The following is a 23,337-nucleotide window of genomic DNA, read 5'->3' on the forward strand; positions in this document are numbered from 1 at the left end:
CTGATGTCCTGTCTGTGAAAGCCCTGTCTGTGGACTCCCACCCTCCTCCTCCTGATTTCATCACTCTACTGGCTTGCTGGGATGTACAGACCCAGCCCACCAAACTTTTTTTTAAAATAATTTCTTTTTTATCGGGGTAATTAGATTTATTTTTAATGGAGGGACTGGGGATTAAACCTAGGACCTCATACATGCTCACACTCTACCACCTAGCTACACCCTCCCCTTCATCAAACTTGTAATTCCCCAAACCTACTGAGAAAGCAGGCTGCAGTCACTATATTTACATGGAAAACAGTGCTGTTACCCAATGTGAACTGCCTCGTGGCAACTGGCTTATTGGGAGTCCTTGCCAAAATGACAATGGGAAAAGGAACTTTATCCCCTGAGGCTCTCTGGTTAGAACACAGAATAAATTAAGGAAAGAAAGAAAGGAAGAAAGGAAGGAAGGAAGGAAGGAAGGAAGGAAGGAAAGAGAGGAAGGAAATAAAGAAAGGAAGGAAAGGGAGAGAAAGAAGGAAGGAAGGAAGCAAGCAAGCACGCATGCACTAAGTTCCCAGTCTGATTTCTGAATCAAACTATTCTTACTTAGGAAAACTAACCAATTCAATTTAACTGTAAGATGGCTTATAGAGCTAATCTGGTAATTAAGAATTAAGATTTTATGCCATTTGCCACATGGATGGACCCAGAGATTATCATACTGAGTGAAGTCAGTCAGACAAAGGCAAATATCATCTGACATCACTTCTATGTGGAATCTAAAAAAATGACACAAATTAACTTATTTACAAAACAGAAACAGACTCACAGACATAGAAAACAAACTACGGTCACCGAAGGGGAAAGGAGGGGACAAATTAGGAGTGTGTGATTAGCAGATACAACTACTATATATAAAATAAATAAACAAGGTCCTATTGTATAGCACAAGGAACCACATTCAGTATTTTATTTCTATTTTTTGGGGAGGCAATTAGGTTTATTTATTTAATGAAGGTACTGGGGATTGAACCTGAGACCTCGTGCATGCTAAGCACGCACTCTACCACTGAGCTATTCCCTCCCCATTCAGTATCTTCCAATGACCTATAATGAAAAAGAATATATACATAAACATAACTGAATCACTATGCTGTACACCAGAAACACAACATTGTAAATCAACTACATTTCAATTTCAAAAAATTAGATTTTTATACAATGAAAAGTTATGATAAAAATAAACATACTGGAGTATTCAGATTTTTGTTTGCATGTACCAGATATATGAGAAATACAAGATGTAAAAAGCCAAATGCGTGTATTTATAAAGTATTATAATTATTTTCAAACTTATGTCACTGCTCAACTGAAACAGCTAAGTTGGTTGAACAATTAAAATCTGCAAGTTAACAACTAAGAATTCTACTTCAAGACTTATATTAAAAAATAAGTTACAAAATACTTCAGGGGAAAAAATTACCACTGAAAAGACAAGTTTTCTCTAGTTTTGCCTTAAAAGGAAATAAAAGTTTAGGGGAGAGAATAAATTGATTTAATACAAGAATGAAGTTTTAAAATGTCATTAGTAGTCTTCTAAAATACACACTGTTTTACAATTAGTGCTTGGAGTTCAAGCACTACTCCCTTCTCCGAGTAACAATGTTTTTATTCACAGATGGCAAAAAGAGAAATGTCTCTCTTATTCAAAACTAGGATATTCACACAAATGTTTGATAATTAAGAAAAAAATCATATTCTTTTAGTGCACCAAGGATTTAACTTTATAATTTGGATTTCCTTTATCTACCACACAAAAGTCACAAAACAGGAAAACTCAAATTATAATCATATTTGTTTCTAGTGAAGACATTTTTCAGGTATGATATAAGGAAAGCTCTACTGCAAATGAGAATCTTGAGTTACAGGAGACTTTGCAGAAATCACAAAGCTGGAAGCTGAAATCAATGGAAATCTGGAATCATGATTTGTGCCTAATCTGATTGTCTTATTCCGTTAAAAAAAATTTAAGCCCAAACTTAGGACATGATAATGAAACATTTAACACAAAATTAAGATCAGGCTTAAGGGAGCAGAGAGAATCCTCTGCAAGCAGGAGCTCCTGGGATGCTACAAACCCAGGCTCTGCAGCTGGACCCCTCAACCCCCACCCCCACAACTCTCCGAGACCCGCGGCCTCTCTAAACTGGATCCTGCTGTCTGGTTTTGGAGCACAACGAGGCCACTGATGTGCGCTGTGTCACTGACCAGCCTCTCTTTCCAATATATGATCATATTCTTTCCTCATTTCCTTTTCACCTAAGACAATGACTACTTGTCTTTATTTTATTTTTAAAAAATTAATTTTTTGTTTTTGGATGAGAATTAGGTTTATTTATTTTTATTATTTTTTGTAGAGGAGGTACTGGGGATTGAACCCAGGACCTTGTGGATGCTAAGCACGCGCTCTACCACTTGAGCTACACCCTCCCCTATCCGTCTTTACTTTTAAAACAATGAAGTAGGAAAGAAATGAAAACTCAGATATAAAACTACTGGCATCATTCCAAATTAACTTACAGAAAATACAATATGATCAGTGTATTAAAATAAACACCCAAAAAGGCCAGGACAGGAAGAGGGTGTGTAGGTGTGTTCCTATAGAGACTGCTGAGGACGGGAGGGACCAGGTGAGCTAACACCCAGGTGGGATCTACATGGGGGCAACGGCCTGAGGGTACCTGGGCAGCCCTAGGCAGGCCTGCAGTCAGAGCCAGATCCGACTCTGACCAATGTTTAAAAACAAAACAGAACAAAAACTACCCTCCTCCCCCAGACTAAGGCAAGAATAACAGACTAAAAGAAGCGATGCAGTTTGGGCCAACAGTGTCAGGATCAACGGCTTCTCCTCAAGATCAATGTCCTTATTTACCCCATTCATTTAATGTCCTACAGGAAATACTTTGGGAACTGTCTTTTACCCTGCGACCTCTCTATTTTCAACTGGACACCAGAGGCCCAGAGAGCATGAATTTTGCCTCACATGTTTAGCCTTGGCTGACATGTGACAATCTTCTTGAGAACATGGTCATGGGCAGCCTTTCCCACATCTTAGGTGAGTAAGTCTCTCCTGTCTGGGGTCCAGGAACAAGCCCTGACCTCCTGCAAAGGCCCCCACCTCTGGGTCCCTGCAGCCTCTCACTGCCTGGCTCTGCCAGCCCAGACCTTCAGCCCAATCTCCAAGCCCTCCTCTCCCCCAGCCAGATCCTGACTGCCGTCCTGACACCTGCTCCACCATTTCACCAAAGACTCTGGAGGTCCATGTCAATGGCCCGTCCGGTCCTCTACCTTGGATGCTCAGCAGCATCCGCAATGCGAGATGTCACCTCCTTCTCGCTCCCTGCTCCTCTTTTGGGTGACATTCTGCAAACCACCTGCTGGATGGGTACTTCCAGATGGGTACTTCCCATCTGGCATCTTTGGAGAGCAAAGCTCTGTGAGGTCAGGAGGCCAGGAGCCCCCTCCACACCCTGACAGCATCTCTGAGGGAGGGAGCGTGCTTTGCTCTTTCTGCACTCCTCGTGACACGTCTCTTGTAAATGACTTTTCAGAGAAGTCTGCAGAATCAGGGAAAGGAGAAAAAGCTACAGGCTGATGTCCCTGGAGACAGATGGCAGAGCAGAGCAGAGCAGCAAGGTTCTGGGGACAGAAGCGACAAGCACCAGGGCCCAAGGACAGCAGAGACAGACCTCCTCAAAACACACACAGAACTGGGTCACGCTCTGCTCTTCAGCCCAACACCTCCTCTCCGCATGGGAACAGCAACCAAACTCTATCTCCAACACCGCCTCACGGGGCTCCCACCTCATTTCATGCTTCTCTGCCCCCCCTGCAATCACATGGCTTCCTTCTCCCAGCTACCGACTACATGACAGATCCAAGGACGTGATGTTCTGGAAACCCAATTATACCACTGCACATCTTAAAATGAAATCACATTCCAGGCTACTGCCCAGAATCGCCAAGTTGGTCCTAAGAAACCCGACCTCTGCTCGTTTCTCAGTTGAAGAAACATAAGCAATCCTGACCATGGTCAAACAAGCTTTAAGGACAACCCAAGACCCCATACAAGCCCCTCATAAAGCTGCACGTGCAGACGATGAGCAGGACGGTCTCCAGGTGGTGGCCATGCAGACAGCTAGGTTCTCTGCTGTGCACTGGCCACAACTCGAACACCAGACTGATCTACAGCTAAGAGCTAAGAGCTACCACAGCAGGATGTAAGCAATCTCATTTGTCTGCTTAGAAGAGGGGTGTTCTGATGCACGCTGGGGACCTCGGAGCGGGGCAGGGCTGGATGGATGCCTGCTTCTGCCACCTTCAGTGTCTGTGACAAACTGCTGGGGTTGTCCAAGTCTCAGTTTCCTTCTGACTCCGAAAGGTTCTTGCAATAATTAAAGGAAGTACTACGTGGAACTGTTAACGAGAACACCCAGCAAAGTAAATGGTAGCTGTTACTGGAGCTGAGGTTCCCAGACAGAACCCAGACCCCGGCCCCACGCTCCTGCCCCCGCCAGGCTGGCCCCTGGCCTCGGGGAAGTAGTGGAATCAGCAGGGAGAAGCTCTGTACTAACGGGGGTTTGCAGGAGTCAGGAGTAAGGGTCCTCTCAGCAAGGACGAGGAGATGGGAAGGATGCCTTGCAGGAGAGAGGATGAGGGCAGCCTGGAAACGGGGGTCCTAACTTACTGTGACGGTCCTGAGCAGATGGGGATGAAAGTGGGAAGACACAGAGAACGGGGGCTGACGCTGGAAACTGCCCAAACATCAACCCCCCCGCCGACGGTCTTTTCTGGCACACTCTCTGCATGATCCTCCTGGATCAGTTCAGGAAGATTTGCTGCATACCCACTGCAGTCCTAACCTCAACGAAGCCTGTCTCCACTGTGAGACAGTCGGTCAATAATCCACCGTCCAGACAAGGCAGATACTCCACAAATGGCTGTTTTTGTAGTGGACAAAAACAGTGCGAGAACTCCTGCTCCGCCTGTGGGAACACTGACCAGCAGAACCTGGAGGGAGGAGGGCTGGGAGACTCCAGGTGGCTACTTAACCAGGAAGGCCTCCCTGGCCTTTCAGGAGTCCCAAGTGTCAGAGCACAGCCCACCCCTCCTCATGCTGTTTTCTATGTCTACGGGCATGCCCCAGCCCTGTAATGCCTCCTGCCACCCACACTTTTGGGCCTGGCTGTGGCCCAGCTCATTCCATGGCTCTCCTGAAGAGTACCCGGACTCAGACCCTAAAAGGCCAGGAGCTTCGCAGCCATGTGGCTCTCAATCCTGGTCCTAGGCCCCTTCTCTGGCTTCCTGGGAGAAGGACTGTGCCCAGAGCAGCCCTCACTTGGGACGGCAGATTGATCTTGAAATGGTTGCATATAAACTGGGTTCAAGGATCACCCTAGGCCTGGAAGATGTGGCTGACCTTATCAACCGGTCAGGGACATTCTTCACGCCCTGTCTTTACTGTCATCCCGTGACAGTCCTCATCGCGGTAAGGCCTGCCAACAGGCTGAGGTGTGCATGCTGTAACTGCCATCAGGCACACACTGGCAGGCACTGCTCAGTCCCACTCTTCATGTCTGGTGAGGAGCACACAAGAGTAAAGGGCAGGAGGGACATTCCCTGGCGCTGGCAATGTGTCCTACAGCTCTGCTCGTCCAGCGTGTGGGCAGGGGCTCTGGAAATAACCTATTGCCCACCCTCTGGCACCCGGGTCAAGGAGCAGCCCACGTCCTGGGAGCCACGCAGCTTCCTGCTCCCCAACCATCTTCAGTGCCCGTACTGACACTCTCAGATGCACTCAAACAAGGCCAGGAGCACACTGGGAAACCCTGGAACCAGAAGTCCTAACTTGGGTGACACAAATGGGTCTCAGATCCTGGAGAACATCCTGAAAGCACATGCAGAACTGGTGTAACTACATTACTGTATGCTGTTTTCCTAGAGAAAGACTATGGCATTCTCCAGATTCTCAAAGAGGTCCGTAACCCAAAAAAGACATAAAACAAAGCAAAATCCCATGTACGACAGCCACCAGTCATTTTCCCAAAGACAATATAAAACGGTCAAGAGGAAATTATGAAAATGCAAATTAAACGCACAAGCTTCCACTTCATAGCCAGCAGGATGATTATAATTTAAAAAAAGGGCAAATAACAGGTGATGGTGACAGTATGGAGAACCGGAACCCTGTGCACTGCGTGTGGGACAGTAAAACGGTGCAGCCACGGTGGAAAGCGGTTTGGCTGACCTCAAGTTAAACAGACAGCTACCACATACTGAAAAGAATTAAAACAGGTATTCAAACAAAAACCTGTATACAAATGTTCGTAACAGTCCTCAATAACCAAAAGGTGCTTATTGAGGTTAGTGACTGTTACCAAATGAACAGGTAACAAAATGTGGTATATACATATGATGGGAAAAGAATGAAGATACACACTCCAACATGCAAGAACCTTAAAACGCTATGCGAAGTGAAACAAGCCAGACCCAAAGGACAGATGTGGGATGATGCCATCTACAGGGGCATCGAGGGCAGGGAGAGCCACACAAGGGGAAGGTAAACTAGAGTCACTGGGGCCCCAGGAGAAGGGACTGAGGTGTCCCTGCTTCATGCTTAGTTTCTGTTTGCGGTGATGAAAAAATTCTGGAAACACATAGTGGTAATGGTTGCACCACACTGTGAATGCAATTAATGCCACTGAACTGCGCACTTAACAACGGCAAATTCCGTTGTGCATATTTCATCACAATTTTAAAAAAGTGAATAATGTAACGCACCAAAGACCACTGAGTTGTTCACTTAAGTGTGTAAACTGTGTATGTTAATTGTATCTCATAAAGCTGCTTAAAGAAAGACCGTGGGCTGAGCCCTAGTCCTGCCACACACTGACGGTGAGACTGTCAGCAAGTGACACAAACCTCAAGTTCTATGGGCATTAAATGATGCAGTTGCGAGGATTAACTAAGTACTCTCTGTGGAAATGCAAATCAAAACTACAGTACCACCTCACATCCATCAAAACGGCCATCATTATGAAGTCCACAAACAATAAATGCTGGAGAGGCTGTGGAGAAAAGGGACCTCCCCCTACACTGTTCGGTGGGAACGTAGTTTGGTGCAGTCACTATGGAAAACAGCATGGAGATTCCTTAAAAAACTGAAAACAGATTACCCTATGAACCAGCAATCCCACTCCCTAGAGCCAGGGAAAATTCTAATTTGAAAAGATACATGCACCCCAGCGTTCACAGCAGCACTATTTACAATAGCCAAGACCTGTAAGCAACCCAAGTGTCCATCAACAGATGACTGGATAGAGAAGATGTGGTATATATATATATATATATATACACACATACATACACACACATATATACAGCGGAGTACTACTTAGCTATGTAGAAAAAAAAAGATGAAATAATGCCATTTGCAGCAAGATGGATAGACCTGGAAATTATCCTACTAAGTGGACTAAGTCAGACAGAAAGACAAACACTGGATGATATTACTTACATGTGAAATCTAAAATACGACACAAATGAATTTATTTACAAAACAGAAACAGACTCAGACATAGAAAATAAGTTTATGGTTACGGGGGGGAAAGGGGGGAAGGATAAACTAGGAGTTTGGGATTAGCAGATACAAACTACTTACTATAGACAGAATAGATAAAAACAAGCTCCTACTGCATAGCACAAGGAACTATATTCAATATCTTGTAATAACCTATAATAAAAATATGAAAAATAAAAATACGAAAAATATAGGCATAACTTTTTGCTGCACACCAGAAACTAACACAACACTGTAAATCAACTGTACTTCAATTGAAAAAAAAAAAAGAAGAAATAAAATAAAACTCTGTGAAGCCCCCGGCTGCCAGCTCTTCTTACCCCCAGCTATTACCACATACAGAAGACTGAGTTCAGGGTAAGGACCAGATTGGGACAAGCCTTGCCTGAACCACACTAGGTCCTCAATTTCATGGTATTCCCACCCAATTTACATATTAAGAAAGAGGAACAAAATTCTTTCAAGAATGATCTTCTCTAATGAAAACCCAGTAAGAATGCTAGAAGGAAAAAAAACGTTACTTCTGGCACAGAAGATGTAGGTAAATCAAATTCCTAAAACTGGATGCTGTTTGGGACAAGTGACCTGTCATGACAGAAGGGGGAAGAAGCCAGCGGCCCTGACGAAAAGTCCTTCATTTAAGAAGGTAAGTGTTAGCTTGTGGGTCTCTCTGACAGGCCTTGGTGAGAAGGGGAGTAGGGGCGGGAGACAGAGTAGGCCCCTATGCTGGGAGGCTCTATGGCCCTGGACAGACCTCTGTGCAGACCCCACGTCACTGGGAGCATAAAGTTCCAGTCAGAGGAACTCGCAGACGATCCTGGAGAGCTTAAAAACACAGGCAGCACTAGGGAAACCTCGGGCTGCTTGGCAGACAGCTTCCTCTCAGTAAGTGGAAGTAATGATGAAGAAACTGCTGATGTGAATTCAATTCTAACCAACGAAGCAAAGTTAGTTTCCGGTGGAAGCAGAAATCTGGGAATTCTAGGCCAGTCAGTAAAGGAATTCTGTGGGCCTTAGGGAAGCCAATTCAAAAGATTCTGAGATCAGATGCAACCCAATGACTGGGGTCTCAGCACGACTGGGGAGTGGACAACCCAAGGAGAAATCTCAATGATGCAACTGCAGACGCCCACAGTGGGGGTGGACCAGCAAGTCTCTAGAGCAGGACCCTGAGCAGAGATGAAGGATGTCCTCATGCTGATGGGGACAGGTGTCCAAGGACTGACCAAACACACTGGCGGCAGGAGTAAGAGTCAGTGCTGGTCACCTGCCACAAAGCATTACATCACAGCACACTGGCAGACCCAAGGGTCAAGTCTCATGGTTTTTGTTCTAACAGGGATGACAGCAATTTCTGTAAAATGTAAAAGGTTAGCCTGAAATCAAACTTCAAAATTCTGCATGCAATTAGCAGAAGGATGGCTTATGAGGATTTGGAATGGGAAGTGGCTATCTGGAGGCAGCGTGGGCTCAACCAAGTCGAGTCACCCAGATCAACCTCATTGTCTTGTTTCAGGTAGAGACGTGGGGCAGGAGAGGCTGCGGTGGGGTGAGGATGGCGCCTTTATGAAGTCTGCAGTCACATGAGACTGAAGGGTGATCTGCATGCTATGTGACACAACCAGGACTGTAAAAGACCAGGAGTGTACACATGGGATAAGACCAGGAAAACCCCCCAAACAAAACAAAACAAAAGCAAACAAGAAAGCTCGAGAGAGACACCACCAGGGCCACGCTGAGGTCCAGACACCGGTGCAGCAGACACAGGAGGGGATGGAGGTGGCCGGCCGCCAGCAGGGAACGACGCCTTTGCTACCAGAGTCACCCACTGGAGGAGCCGTGTGCCAGACCCATAAGGACAGATTAGGGGCCGTCCCTGTCTGCACCCCAGACTCCTGCAACAATGCCTGCCTGACAACAGGCACTCAATAAACATTTGCTGAAGGAGAGACTGTTTCTGGAGGTACCAAGTTGAGCTCCAGAAAGACGACTAAAGGAGCAGGGCATCCCTGATTTCCACCAGCCCTGCCCAGGTCACTCCAAGCCTCACCTGCACCTGAGAAACGGACACTGCTCCTCCTCAGCATCTGCTCCACAGACCCTCCCTTGTATCACCAACTGCCCCAGGACCGTACCATGGGGACCGCTCCACTAAGAACCTGGACACAGCAGACACCCTAGTGCCAGAACAGCTCTGAGGGCACTAAGTTTCCTCCCCCCTTGTCTAGCCAGGAAAGTGTGCTGAACACAAGTGCTTGAGAGCCACATTACTGCAGGGAGACTCAAGCACTTGCTCTAAATTACCTAAAACCAATCAACAAACCGCCCACCCGCAAACTTCAGAACCTCCATCCAGTTGTGAGAAACTGGCAATTTCACGCCTCAGTGAAGGATGCACAAGAGAATTGCGAATCTCCTCAGCTGAGCCCTTTGGTGATACCTCAAAGCTCACTGCCCACGCTTCTGTCTCTTGTCACTGCTACTCTGTGCCCAACATGCTTGGCCCTCACCAACCTGCAGCGACAGTGGCATCAGTCTTGTCCATACAAGCTCCTCCCTCTGCCAGGAATGCCTTCCTCGCTTCGCCTTGCTAACTTCTAATCATCCTTCAAAATTCAGCTCAAGGGTCAACACCTCCAGGAACCCTTCCCAGACCACCCTCACTCCCTCCTTTTCTGTGTTACCAATCACACTGCCGGTGTCTGTGTCTCATCTGTCGTTGGACGGAAAGCCTGACAGCAGGACCCTACAAGGCACCCTCACAGGCTGGTTGCATGAATGGATGATGAGTGAACAGACAGACATCAAAGTTCAGAGCCAGGGTGCCTTTTCGGCTCAGAGAATGTAGGACAGCTGTCCAGGGGGATGGGACTGCGTATCTGCATCTTGCCCACCTGCTGCGTCAGAGAACACACGACAGCAGCGCCCTCGCTCCAAACACCCCCACCTGCCGATCTGCCTCGGGAGAGGCCATGTTGCGCCCTCCACCTGAGAACATCCCGGCAGGATGTGACCTGCTTCCCAGGGCCCGGGGAGCCCTGCCGGCTGAGGCTTCAGGCACCAAAGCTTCCCCTGCAGCCCAAACCCCAAGGTCAGCTCCTTCCTGAAAAGAGGTGAGCAAGAGAGGAGAGTCTCTCTTTACTTGCAGAATTGTTCTTTCGAAAATCAAGTTTTACAAATAAAACACTTGTGAAATGATTCAGGAACTGAAGTTCAGCTAAGCCACCCTCGCTCTCCGGAACACGATCTCAAGGGGGAGAACGAAGCTTTGGTTACTGGCACATTCTGCCCCATTTGTCTCCTTTCTCATTTCAACACTTCTCCTGGTAACCTAATTGCAACAGGCCCAAGAGAGTTGTTTTTAACAAGATCAGACAGGCAACAGCCTTAGAAGATAACATAATTCACAAAAATACTTCCAGCAGAGCCCAAAGCCTCAGTTAGACACACAAAATAAGAAACAGCGTGAAGTGGAACTTGGCAAAGGTCTATTTCTTGGGTCCCCTTCCACTCTCGGTGAATCCCTGAAATCTTTCACCAGCTTACAGGGGGGCTGGTGTTGCGAGGAGGTGCAGGGTGGAGACCTCACCCAGAGACGGCAAACTTCAGAGCTGAGACTTAAAGAGCTGTGTGATGGCAGAGCACACCGGTTATCTTAAAATGTACTCCTCTCACAGGGCTCTTTCTCCTCGTCCGGGTCTAACACCCTGACCTCTGGACCATTCACCACACCAAGCTCTCAGAGGCCCCCCACTACCCTTCTGTGCTCACTCTGATGCGGGAGGTGGGGGGTTCTAAACGCACATGTCAGAGCCAGAGGTCAACAGGCAGGTGTCATCAACAGAGGGAGGCTTTAAACCCTGGCTTGGGTAAGAACCCACTTCCTGATTTCCTTTACAGGGCTTGGAATTCGGACTGGGAGCCTCAACCCCTGAGGACCTCAGCCTGGTGGTGCCAGTGGTCAGCTGCCTAACACACGCCAAGTCACACCAACTCTGAATCCCAGCAACCTACTCCAGGGGGAGACCACAGACGTGGAAACGCCCCCAAGGGCTGAAGCCACTATGCAAACTGGAAGGTATTTAATGCCCAGAACACCCCAAGTTACTTTAGGGTGCTGAGGCGTGGACCCAAAAGCCAGAAGACCTACTCAGCCAGGCCTGGATCAGATCTGTGGAGGCAGCTTCCTCTGTTTCATCCTGGTCATCCCCTGGGAAGTGTAACAGCCCCTGGCCCTCGCCATAGGCTTCAGCTGTTCCTCACTCCCTCCTCAGGGCCAACACGAGAGGGTAAAGTCACCTCGGTCGCTAAAACAAACCTTCAGGTGTAGTCACTTGGATATTTCTCCTGGGCCAAAGAAAACTGAGGATAACCAGTGAAACACATGGAAACTATAGCTGTATGTCTGTGGGAGGGCTGCTCCGAAGCCAGGGGCTCTAGCACGGCCCCTGGCGCCTCCCAAACTCAGGGGCCCTACGCTGACCTCAGGGGGAGCAGGGAACAGCCTCTCTAACAAGCATGCACTGAGGGAGAGCATGAAACTGGAATCATGTCACAGAGACGGTTACACTGCAGCATGTGGTTCACAGAGCATTTTCAGAAGTTATTAATAAATGAAGGAGCTGGGGAACTGTGGCACTAAATCCTGTATTCTAATACAATAATGTTTAGGGCTCACCTCACTTCATGTACTTAATACATCAGTAAAAAATAACAGCACAAAAAAATCTATGGGACTATGCTTCTAAAAATTTGAATTTTCAGAATCTACTTATTTTTCGGAAGATCCTTCTGTCCCAAGACCCAGCATGAGGTCTGTGCTCATACACAGTAACTCTGGGCTTAAAGAACGTCTCATCAAACTTCTACCTTCTGTGATTTACACCCCACTCTGGTTCCTCAACACTGCTCTTCAGGACTTTCTTGTTCAAGTTCTATTTCAAGCTATTATAATTTACAAAATCTCACATAAGTAAGGTCTGAGACATTTAGAAATCAACCCCTATCCAGCTAAAGAGAAATTCTATGACGTCTATTCATATTTCTCCTCACTGACCACAGGGTTAGAAATACGGACCTCGACAGTGGCTGTGTGTCCATCTGTGGCTCGATTTCATCTTTAGGTCATGGGTCTTTCTCAACCATCACCTTTCCTTGTTGGAAAGAAAACCAACTCTAAGAGTAAGCCCAAGGCTTTGGGAGCAGAAAACAGCAAGAAGGCTAACTTGAGAGAAACAAGGACTAGGAAAGGATAATGAATTACGTGGAAACCTCACAGTGCATCTTCCAAAATCACCCAGTGCTCATCCCATGAATTCACCTTAAATGAGCAGTTATTACTTTGCAAAACAAGATTAAAACTAAGAGGGAAAGCTAAGTGTCAAAGGACGACAACCAGCCTCCACAGACTTTACCTCCAAGGCCAAGGCGGTCTTGTCATAAGCACAGGGCACTCGTTTCTGGATTGCTTTTGCAAAGACAGGTCCATTCTGTGTGGATGGCAAAGGGTTGACGGTGGCCCCAGGACTGCTGGAAGCTGCAGGCAGAGGAGCCGTGGTCTGCGGCTGGGCGTACGCGTGAGCAGGCTCCGGGATGCCATAGCTGCTGGAATTCCTGTTTCCTTGCTTCCCGTGCGGAGAGGGCCTCACGAGCTTCTCAACATAGGGGACGGGGATCATCCCGACCCGGCCGTCCTTGTTCCGGGCACTCCACCACTGCTCTTCCGGCTTCTCTATGATCACTAGGATCTCACCCTTTTTAAAGGGCAGGTCTTCGGCATCATTCCCGGGAAAATCATAGAGAGTCCGCACATACTCCAGATTTTCTTCTGCTGTAGGCAGGTTAGGTGCAGAGACAGACCCCATCGGCGGGCTCGGATACCTTCAGAGAGAAAGAGAATTATTCTAAGAGAGAAATCTTCCTCTACATGGGTGCTGGTCAAACTTGTAATAAGCCATTTAATTCTGGAATGGATTACTCCCCTCTCCTGTTCTCAGTAACCAAGGAGGCTGGGTCACACTGTTACTCTCTGCAGTTTGTAATGCAGAGAAGTTAACATCCTGAATGAGACTTTTAAAAATCACCCAAGGGACAGCACACCACCCCCATCTCTATTTTACATGAAACTTTTGTTTACACATACAGACACCTGAATTTATTTTAAATCTCCAGCAAGATCAGCTGCTGCCTTCCTTTGGGCCCTGTCACGACCACACACTCTTCCTCCTGGTCCCAATCTACCACACATGTCCTGCTCGCCTTCCCAAGCACCCAGAGACAAGACAACGGCCTCCATGTCCCTCAAAATACAAAAACCGGGAAAGGAATTACATGCTTGCCAAATTAAAAATAAACCCATATTGCATCTGGTACAGGAATCACCATCCAAGCCTCACATCACCCCCTCTGCTGTGCTCACAGGTCCAGCGTGACCCAGCCAGCATGCTGGTGAACGTTCTCTGGGGTCCCTGCTCTTCCCAACACCCCATCTCTAACACTCCTGCAAAAGAAGGTCTCTCTTCATCTAAGAAATGTCCTGAAAAGTTGCAAATACATTAAGTTTTGAGAAAAACTATTACCATTATTAGCATTCCTCCCTACCTCTCGAAAGCACAGAATCTACATCAGAGTCATCTGGGCTTCATCCAGAGTCCTCACCTCTTTCAGGGTGACTTGGCCTGTGGGACCGTTACCAGAGCCTGGGTCTAGAACAGCCCCCAAGGGGGTGTGCCAGCACAGGATATATGCCTGTTTAACCACTGACCACTGTTGTTTTATCTTCAATTAGACCATGGCCAGTTTCTTTCTCCCTGTTAATGATCTAGAAAGTTATTTCAGATAACAAAGCAATCTCTTACGTTTAAGGATTTTAATTTAAAAAAAAGTTTCCTTTTCGAAGTGTCACCATGTTACAACATTCAGCAAGAAAAAGGAAAACAAAAGAGAAAAAAAAATCCCATAGACCTGCCCTAACTGAACTACAGTCCCACCTCCCCCCCCAGCCCTAGTCTTGCTCTGCTGGGGCAGTCCAGCGTCTGCCCACTCTGCTGCTCCGAAAGCCTGCTGCAACCAGCCCTGTTTCTAGCCAGGTTTTCTCTCTATATCATCATCAGTGTCACACACTCTTTTGAGCAGATGGTCCCTGTTACATTTTTGTAACGCCTACATTCCCAGGTAGACCAGGAACATTTTCATGGTCCTTGGTACATAGTGCCACGCTACTCTCCAAAAGCCAGTTTTTGTAATTTGGCAAGACTTACGTCTTTTTAATGTAAATGACCAGCTTCACAGTCAGGATACCTTGCTGAACAGGACCCTGATTTACAACCTCAAAGGTCTTGTTACTTATTAACAACCTGACAAACCAAGGGGCAAACTGCTGAGCATCAGTATTTTAAGGAGAGAGACCACAAGCCTCAACAGGAGGGAAGAGCTGACACGCACATGGACGTCAGGCTCTGGCTGCACTCCTGGCAGATGGTAAAGCATCGAATCCTCACAGCAATCCTGGAGGTAACATACTCCCCACCTGACAGACGTGGAAGCCCAAGCAGGGTTGGGTCTGTACCAGCAATCTGGCTCTGGAGTCCTCGGTGACAACCTCTGAACTAGGCAGCCTCAGGGCCACCCCTGTGTCTCTCTGGGGTGGGAGAATTAATGCCATGTGTGTGAAAGTTCACAAGAGGTCCTCACCGGGACTCAGCACCCTCACTTCCCCAAAGTATACCCCTGTTCCAATTTCAAAGGCCACAGAGAGATTCTGTAAAAAGTTTGGGTGATACTACACAAATCTCAGGTGTTTTACTAACAGTGCAGTTGGTTCCATCCCAGACCTCCTCTGCCGGTCATTTCACTGTGTGTGCAGTGAGAAGTGAAAAGCAGTCAGTTCTACGCAGATGTGAAGACACCAGGACAGCTTCAACAGGGTAAACACTAGTGAGATCCATTTACCCAGGTGTCCACTGGCCTCTCTGTGTACTGAGAACTTGGGACACACCATGAATCCACACCAAGCTCCTGTTCACCAGACTGCAGACTTAGCAGTTGCAAGAGACTAGAAGGCAACTGTCAGCACAGAGGGTAATTCATGTTAGCCTGACAGAGTCTAACAGGGTCCAGAGGAAGGTGTGAGCTGTGGAAGGGTCAGGAGAACAGACACGGGGGTGATGCACAAAAGCCAAAGACTAGCCTCTGTGAGGCTGGAAGACTCTGGAAGACAGGTTTCTGTACGTAGTCTGGTTCCACATCAGAAAAAGACCAGAGGCCATGGGCTCCATCACTCCTGACAAGCCACCCCAGAGCTCTGGGCTTGGGGCTGGTTCCTGTAGGCACAGAGCAGGACCAGGCTGGTGGGGCCCTCCAGACGGCAGCAGATTGCTGTCAAGGGCTGCCACATGCTGTAGGCTGGGGGGCTACATGTGGTCTTTGCCAGACAGTCTTCTTTTTATATAACCCTTAAAAAGAGGTAATAACCATTCTCAGCTCCAGTACACTGTACAAAAACTACCTGTGAGTCTGGCCCAGGGATCCACAAACTCCGGCCTGTAGGCCACTCGGCCTGCCACCTGGTTTTGTGAATGAAATCTGATCAGATCACAGTACCGTCTGCGACTGCTTCTGCACTACAAGGGCAGAGCTGAGCAGTTGTGACAGCAACTGTATGGCCCACAGAGCTTAAAGGGTTTACTGCCCAGTTCTTCACTGCAAGCTGGCTGCTTCCTGGTTGAGATCACTGAGTCAGAGGAGGCAGAGGGCGCGCTTCCAATTTCAACACTTCACTGGTGAGGGCTGTGCACAAACCTGACAATGATGGAAGGTAGCCTACGGTTTGTCCACTCTGTACTGCCAGTGACCTTGGGGCTCCTTTCCTGCCTCTGCACATGCACAAATATACCCTAAATCTCCGGGCCACATCCCTGACATAACTTTAAAGCCCTCCACTCCCATTCTGTCACTCCTATATTCGTCAAAATCCACTGCAAATTACACCTCAGTTCCACTGCAGAGATGAAACTATGATAATGGCAAGTCAGATATACTTAACGTTTTCGTTTGACCCCACTGCCCAAAGAAATAGGAAACATAAAGCTGGAACAATTCATTGTTTCTCAATCATTTCGCAATCTGTTCCATGATTGAGATTGTAAATAGCACCAGCACACAGACGCACATGCGAACACACACCCCCCCCAGACCTATGCCTCTCCCTATCTCTGCCTCCGTCCAGGCACTCTGGAACAGCAAGCCTGGGATGACTAACTGGTGACTGGCTCTTGGTGTCTTCTGATTAAAAGCATTCTCACCTTCACGTATAAACCACAGACAAAACATTTCCTTTAAACTTCAGTGTTAACACCTTCTAAGCTCACAATCTCCTGTTCATGCTAAGAAAGCAACACAACCAACTTCTGGTGGGAGAGTTTCAAAGGTGCTGGTAACGTTCTAGTTTTTTAAAGGGGGTAATGTGGACATGGACGTAGAGGTTTTCCTCATTACAGACACATACACATGTACTCTCGTGTATGCACGAAAGATTTCATAATAAAAAGTTGGAGAGGAAAATACACGGTAAAAGAATCAATTCCAAGAAGAATGGCTGAGCACCCGTCTACTGATAGTGCTTCAAGTAGCTGATCCTTCTCTACCACTCAATGGTATGGGACACCGAGGACCCTCGCTCCCACGCAGGCTCCACTCTGTCCCGAGGACTTTCCTCTGCGCCAGCTCCCAGCCTCTGCTCAGACCCAGCTCTCTTCTGGACAACAAACTCAGCACACTGCTGACCACCACCTGGCTTCCTGCTGAGGACAATCCCCCTCTCCTTTCTCCTCCATTCTATCAGAGGCACCATTCCATCATCCCTGGAGCCACACCTCACCCTTCCCCAAATAGGACTGCCCAGCAGGGTGTCAGCTTCCACTTTACATTCCAGGTGCATCTGACCTGAGTTCAATTTCTCACAGCCCTCCTGGGACAGCCCTTCAGCAGTTCCACAGCCCAGACTCTCCCCACCAGTTCCACAGCTTCTGAGAAGGAAAACCATTCATGACAATTCTCTTCTGAAAACGTTTCGACAGCCCCTTTACAACTGGGCACCCTCCTCCCTGCCCAGCTCGCGGACTGTCCCCTGTGATCAGACCTGGGCCCTCCTGCTGGCACTGTCCCATCTCTTCTCCTTCGTATACCTGTTCTCATCCCTCCAGAATCAGTTCAGAGCACCTCCTCTTCCAGGAGCCTAGTAGTAGGTGTTGAAACAGGGTAGAACTCAAAATATACTGAGATTCCAGCTAATAAAATTATAATGCCAAAGACACAGGGAAGCAGTTGCCATTCTTGTTTCCATCCTTTTGTTCCTTCTGAAAACACAGAGAAGCCTTGCCACTCCAATTCCCTGACCCTGCAGAAATCTGTTCTACAGATGGGAGACCCTGTGTGCCTCTGGGTCCGCTGGCTGCCTCTCCACCTCACCACCGCTCACCGTCGTTCCAGACTAGCTGCCACATGCCTGGTGGCCCCATCTCACTTGTTATGATCTCAGCCCAGACTCCAGGGTAACCTGAATTCCCACTAAAAACCACTGCCTCTTTTATTCATCAGAAAGAACTAAGATATTTTAGCCTGAAGGAACCACAGAAATAATCCAGTCCAACTGTTCAGATCAAAAGGAAAATTCTTTCTTAGATAAAAACTTCTCTGAATTTGAGTCTTAAACAAAGGAAAAGCCACAAATCAAATGGCTCCAGTACCTTCTGTGCCCCGGGAACAGCCTCCAGCATAATGCCAGTGTTTATGTATCTCACCTCCACTGAATTTAGGTGATTTAAGCTACTGCTAAGAAGAAACCCACAGGTTGACCCACGGTGCCCAATTCTACGCTAACTAAAATTACTGTTAATCCTTCTCCCTGATTCCTCACTCTACCAGTCCAGACTTAAGTTCCTTTAACATCCAGGCAGGGGCTGTGACAGGGGGGTGTGACCGTGCTGCCTGTGGCACCTCTGGTCTCCGCAGGGCTGGCCCCTCCTCAGGGCTGCGCATCCCCCCGCAGCTACGAGACTGTAGCAGGTGCAGTAAGTGTCAATAACCAGGAAGACCCTCAGATGCACAGAGGGCACGGCTGAGTCAACGTCCATGTTACCAGTCCACGTAGCATGTGATGTCTGCCGAGTAAAACACAAGATTTTCTCTACAGGATAACCTGCCTCAGTTTTCAATTTTTACTTCTCATGATTGCTCTACTAGCCACCATACAGCCACATAACTGAGAGCTGGGAAATTTTATAAGCAAAGCAAACTACGCAAAACACACTTTCAAGTTTCTAAACTATGGGAAAATGTATTTCATACCTAAACTAAATTCACTCAGAAACCTGAAACATTCTGTTGTTAAACTGGAAACAGCCTCTATTAAGGCAGAAGCAAAAAAACAGTAACACTCACCTGAATGCTAACTACAACTTAATAAACAGAATCTTAAAAATGTTTATACTCAAATAAGATGGAGACAAAAACAAATTTATCAAATGATGTTTAATATTGAAATTATACCCAAACGCAGAAAGCAAGTCACTTAGGGTCATTCAAAAATCAAAAGCCACTGACATACTTTATGGGGTTAAATTTAAAATCTAAGACAAGAATGAATATCACAAACTCAAAAGGCAATTAATAAGGTAAATCAGGAGGACAGACAGCTACAAAAACACCAGGTCATCCGAGTCTCTGCCTCTCTCTTCCTCACCACCCCTCCGCACCAGCAACCTACCTCCCAGAAACCACAGCTGTCAGCCAGTCCCTGTGATGCTTACATGAACTATGACCCATGGCCTCCACCAATCCATCAGTCACCACCACTCTGACCTGGATTGCAGTAACAGCCCCAGGCCACTCCCTGCTGCAAACTTCTTCCTGGCATCCCCAGTGCTTTAAGTAAAATCCAGTTTCCTTACTTTGCCCATCCTATCCCTAAACCCCAGTCTTCAAGAACCACACCCCCAGCACACTGCTGTCTTTCTCACCTCAGGGCTCTGTGGAATGGCCTCTCTGCCCTCCCACAGGTGCACACCCTCTGACCACACCACCTTCTATTACTTGCTCCGCCCAGGTTTATTTCCTTCAGAGTGTTTACACACCTTCTAAGGATTGCATTTACTTTTCCACTTGAATCTGTCTCCTCCACTGAAATCTAAGTTCCTTGATGGAGAAAGCACGACTGCCACCCATCTTTACCTATCCTTGGGGAAGAATTCTCTAGTATTATTTGAATGAAAATATAAAATTAAAAGTTAATTAAAAGCTAAGGAATGTTCCAATTAAAAAAGGTCAAACTAGAACACCAGTCCTTAAATTCTGCATCATACAGTTGTGGCCTTTTGCTAAGCAAAATAGACTGCCCTCCACCCCCCAAAAAAGAACTATTAGCCAGGGGACATGAAACTGGCTGCAAGAGCTGTTTTGATGCTTAAAACACTAAGCTACTTAATTTATCCTGTTTGGGGCAAGAAAAAGCATCACAGTGATTCCTGCATTTGATCAAGGCTTGCCCTCAGCAGGCCAGTCACGTATCAAACCAAATCCATCAATTTCGGGGACAGGAGAGACAATTCAGACCCAATATAACGAAGTAAACCCAGTCAGAACCGAATTCAGCCAGCACTGTGACAGTTCTCCAAGATACCAGGGAAAAAGAGAAACCACGTAACAGCAAAATGCCTGGGGCAGAGGGCACAGGGGAGGAGAAATAATTAAAGCTGAACTGGAGGGGGAGGGTCAGGTGAAGGCCCTGGAACAACCAGGAAGATCTTAGCAGGTGAGAAGCAGGTGGGGCAGGGCTGCCCACAACCTGAGCAAAGGTATGGAAGGTGTGAGCAGGTGTGCAGGGATGGCTCTCAGCGGTGCTGCACTAAGGGGAGTGTGGGGGGTGAGGACACGCATTAAAGACACATATGCATGGAAAGTCTGGAGTCGGTTCTGCGGGAAGAGGAAGCCACTGAGGCACGTTCCTTTTTCTCCCTCTAGAAGGGGACTGAGTCCTTCACCCACACTTTCTGAAACAGCTGAATTATAGTACCTGCCACCTCGAAGCAAACACGATGCATTGTGCAGAGCGTGGCTTCATAAATGCTTGAAATCAACGACCGACTTCACCTTCACAAGCTAGGAAACATTTACTTAAACATATTTCCAATCTCATTACAGTGGGTTCTAAGACCCCGTCCAACCCCTTACGCTGGAGTTCTATTGTGCTCCAGCTAAATCCAGTTACCAGCATCTTTGAGGACCTGGACGCTTCACCAATCAGATTCTTGATGTCTAGGTCTTTGTTATACAGTATTTGATTTATAATCACCTTCTCTCCATTTTAAAAGTCCATTTAGTTCGGTAGTTAATCTTACAGTCATTACACTGTCATGCCTTTGTTTCTTCTCTACTTCTATCCCACAGAAGCAACACTTAAGCATCCAGTGGGCTCCTTAATTAATTATAATAGCTTTTAACATGTAAAACTCAGAGTAATCTCTTGTCAGCCAATCTATAAAATCAGAAGCATCTTATCCCAAAGAATCTATATTAGCACCCTGCCCTTGTTAAATAAATGTATAAGAAATAAACTAGGCAGTGAAATATTTTTTATTTTTAATTCTAGGCAATTTCTTCAGCTCAAGTTTGGCATCATTTAAATAAAAGAAACCTCTAACAAAAACATTAAGGCAAATAATCAAACGAAAAGAAGATACCTGCTGCTTAGCGTCACTCTGGGTTCTTAACTTTAAAACAGGCAATAAATTATTAATACTTAATACAAAAAGCACAAATGAAATTGAACTAGGATGGAATTAAGACTGAATGTCATTCAGAAATTTCCTTTAGCAACATTCTAGCCTAATCCTCCTTGGAATTTAACCAAATGGATTTCCAGCCTATTAATGGTGCGGCTTGAGGGAAAACTGTTAAAAAAAAAAAGTCTTTGTTGAAGCGAAAGCACCTTTTTAAAAAATGTTTGTAGTTAATGTATTATAAAATAAGTGCCTGACATTTCAAACTTGGCATCAGGCAGTATTTATGATGTGTCACAGTTACAGGTATCTGTTTCTAAACGCTAAAGCATTTTCATCTATCGAGTGTTGCAAAGGCTGCACTCCAGTTGTTCAGAGACCTGCAGGGAGTCCAAGACCTTCAATGGTGTGCAAACTTGTGTGTGCGTGCGTTTACGGGGGTGGGTGCCACGGCTGTCTGCAGGTTCTCTAAGTCTGTGGTCCCAAAAAGGTTTAAAAAACAAAAACAAAACCCTGCTCTCGCATAATTAAACAGAGAGCAAGACAAAAGGCAAAAGGCGTGGAATTTCACTAGGCACCCGCAGCCCGATGTGTCTGAAACGCACCCCTCGACTCCATGACCCAGATCCCGACACGACCTTACGTTCCGAAGGCCTTCTGGAAAATCATGTGGTTCAGGACGGGGGGAACCGGTCCCACGCCCGCCCCGCACCCGCACTGCACGCGTACCTGGGCGCCGGCTCGATGAGGGTAGTGGTGTCCAGGTAGTGGATCTTGTAGAACTCCAGCAGGGCCGGCAGGTGGTCGAACTCCTGATCCCCGATCTTGAAGCGACGGTTGGGCAGCGAGTTGATGATGTAATGGGACACCCGCGAGTTCTCGGACACGGACAGCACGTAGTCGCCGGGGCAGGTGGACGAGTCGCGGACCAGAAACATGCCATGGCGCTGGCCCTGGAGCCGGGTCTGCGCTTCCTGGCGAGACACCGGCCCCATGTACCAGGCGGAGCGGTCCGAGGAGTCGAACCTGGCGGAGGACATGGTGCGGCCGGGCGGCTGCTCTGCTTGCGCTGGACGCTCCGCCCGACGTCGGCTGCGGGCCGGGCCGGGCCTCCGGGTCACCGCGCGTCTACAGGGCCGAGCCCGCGCCTTCCTCCCGGCGGCGGGCCCGCAGCATCCTCCACGCCGCCCGCCTGCTCCGGGGCAGCCTCACCAACGGAGCCGGCTCGGCAGAGCGGGCCCTGTCCGGGTCGCGGCGGCGAAGCCGAGCGCGGCGGAGGCCGCCCGGGGAGGCTCCAGTCACTCCTGGCGCGCCGCGCGCCGGTCCCGCGCTCCCGCCGCTCCGCACCGAGCCCCGCGGCAATTCCGAGCACCGGACCTCCGGGAGCGCCGCGCCGCCGGGGCCGCTTCGCCCAGCCCGCTCCCGAAAGCCACAGCAACAAAATGGCGGACGCGGGAGAAGTGGCCGGCCACCTCCCCCTCCGCTCAACGCTCTGCGTCTGCGCACGCGCGGGCGCCGGCTCCCAGCGGCCGCCGGGGCGCTCCCCGTGACGTCACGCGGCGCGGCCAATCAGGAGCGCAGGCGGGCGCTTCTCGTGCGCGCCCCACATCGTGCGCGACTCCGCGCTCCGAGCGCGGCGCGGCAGGCGCTCGTGCCTTGGGCCGCCGGGGGCGCTGCCGGGAAACGGCAGGGCGGGTCGCGAGCGGCCCTTCCACAACCCGCCCTGGGAACAAAGCGGGACGTGCGGGCCCGGGGCGGCGGGGCGGCGGGGCCCCGAGTGGACGGCCGGGGTAGAGTGGTCGGCGAGTGGACGGAGCCCTTTCGCCCTGCACTGCGGAATGCCCCTTCAGGGGCGGGGTCGGCTCTGCCCGGTTCTCCTCTGGGCCCCGCGCGCGTCCCGCCCCGAGTGATGTTCCGCGTCCGTCGGATGGCGGCTGTGGA

General features: G+C 48.3%; 1 protein-coding gene across 1 annotated transcript in view; it reads right to left on the bottom strand.

Moving 5' to 3' along the window:
• The window catches only part of CRKL (CRK like proto-oncogene, adaptor protein), a 28,225-nt gene extending 5,339 nt beyond the window's left edge, over nucleotides 1-22,886 (bottom strand). The window contains exons 1-2 of the mRNA XM_006219083.4: nucleotides 22,126-22,886; nucleotides 13,036-13,501 (exon numbers count right to left, since the gene is read on the bottom strand). Of these exons, the coding sequence (XP_006219145.1) occupies nucleotides 13,036-13,501; nucleotides 22,126-22,436 (777 nt within the window). The 5' untranslated portion in view covers nucleotides 22,437-22,886. The remainder of the gene's footprint in view (nucleotides 1-13,035; nucleotides 13,502-22,125) is intronic.
• Nucleotides 22,887-23,337: the final 451 nt, after the last annotated feature.

The sequence above is a fragment of the Vicugna pacos genome, chromosome 32 (assembly GCF_048564905.1).
Source record: "Vicugna pacos chromosome 32, VicPac4, whole genome shotgun sequence".
NCBI lineage: Eukaryota > Metazoa > Chordata > Mammalia > Artiodactyla > Camelidae > Vicugna > Vicugna pacos.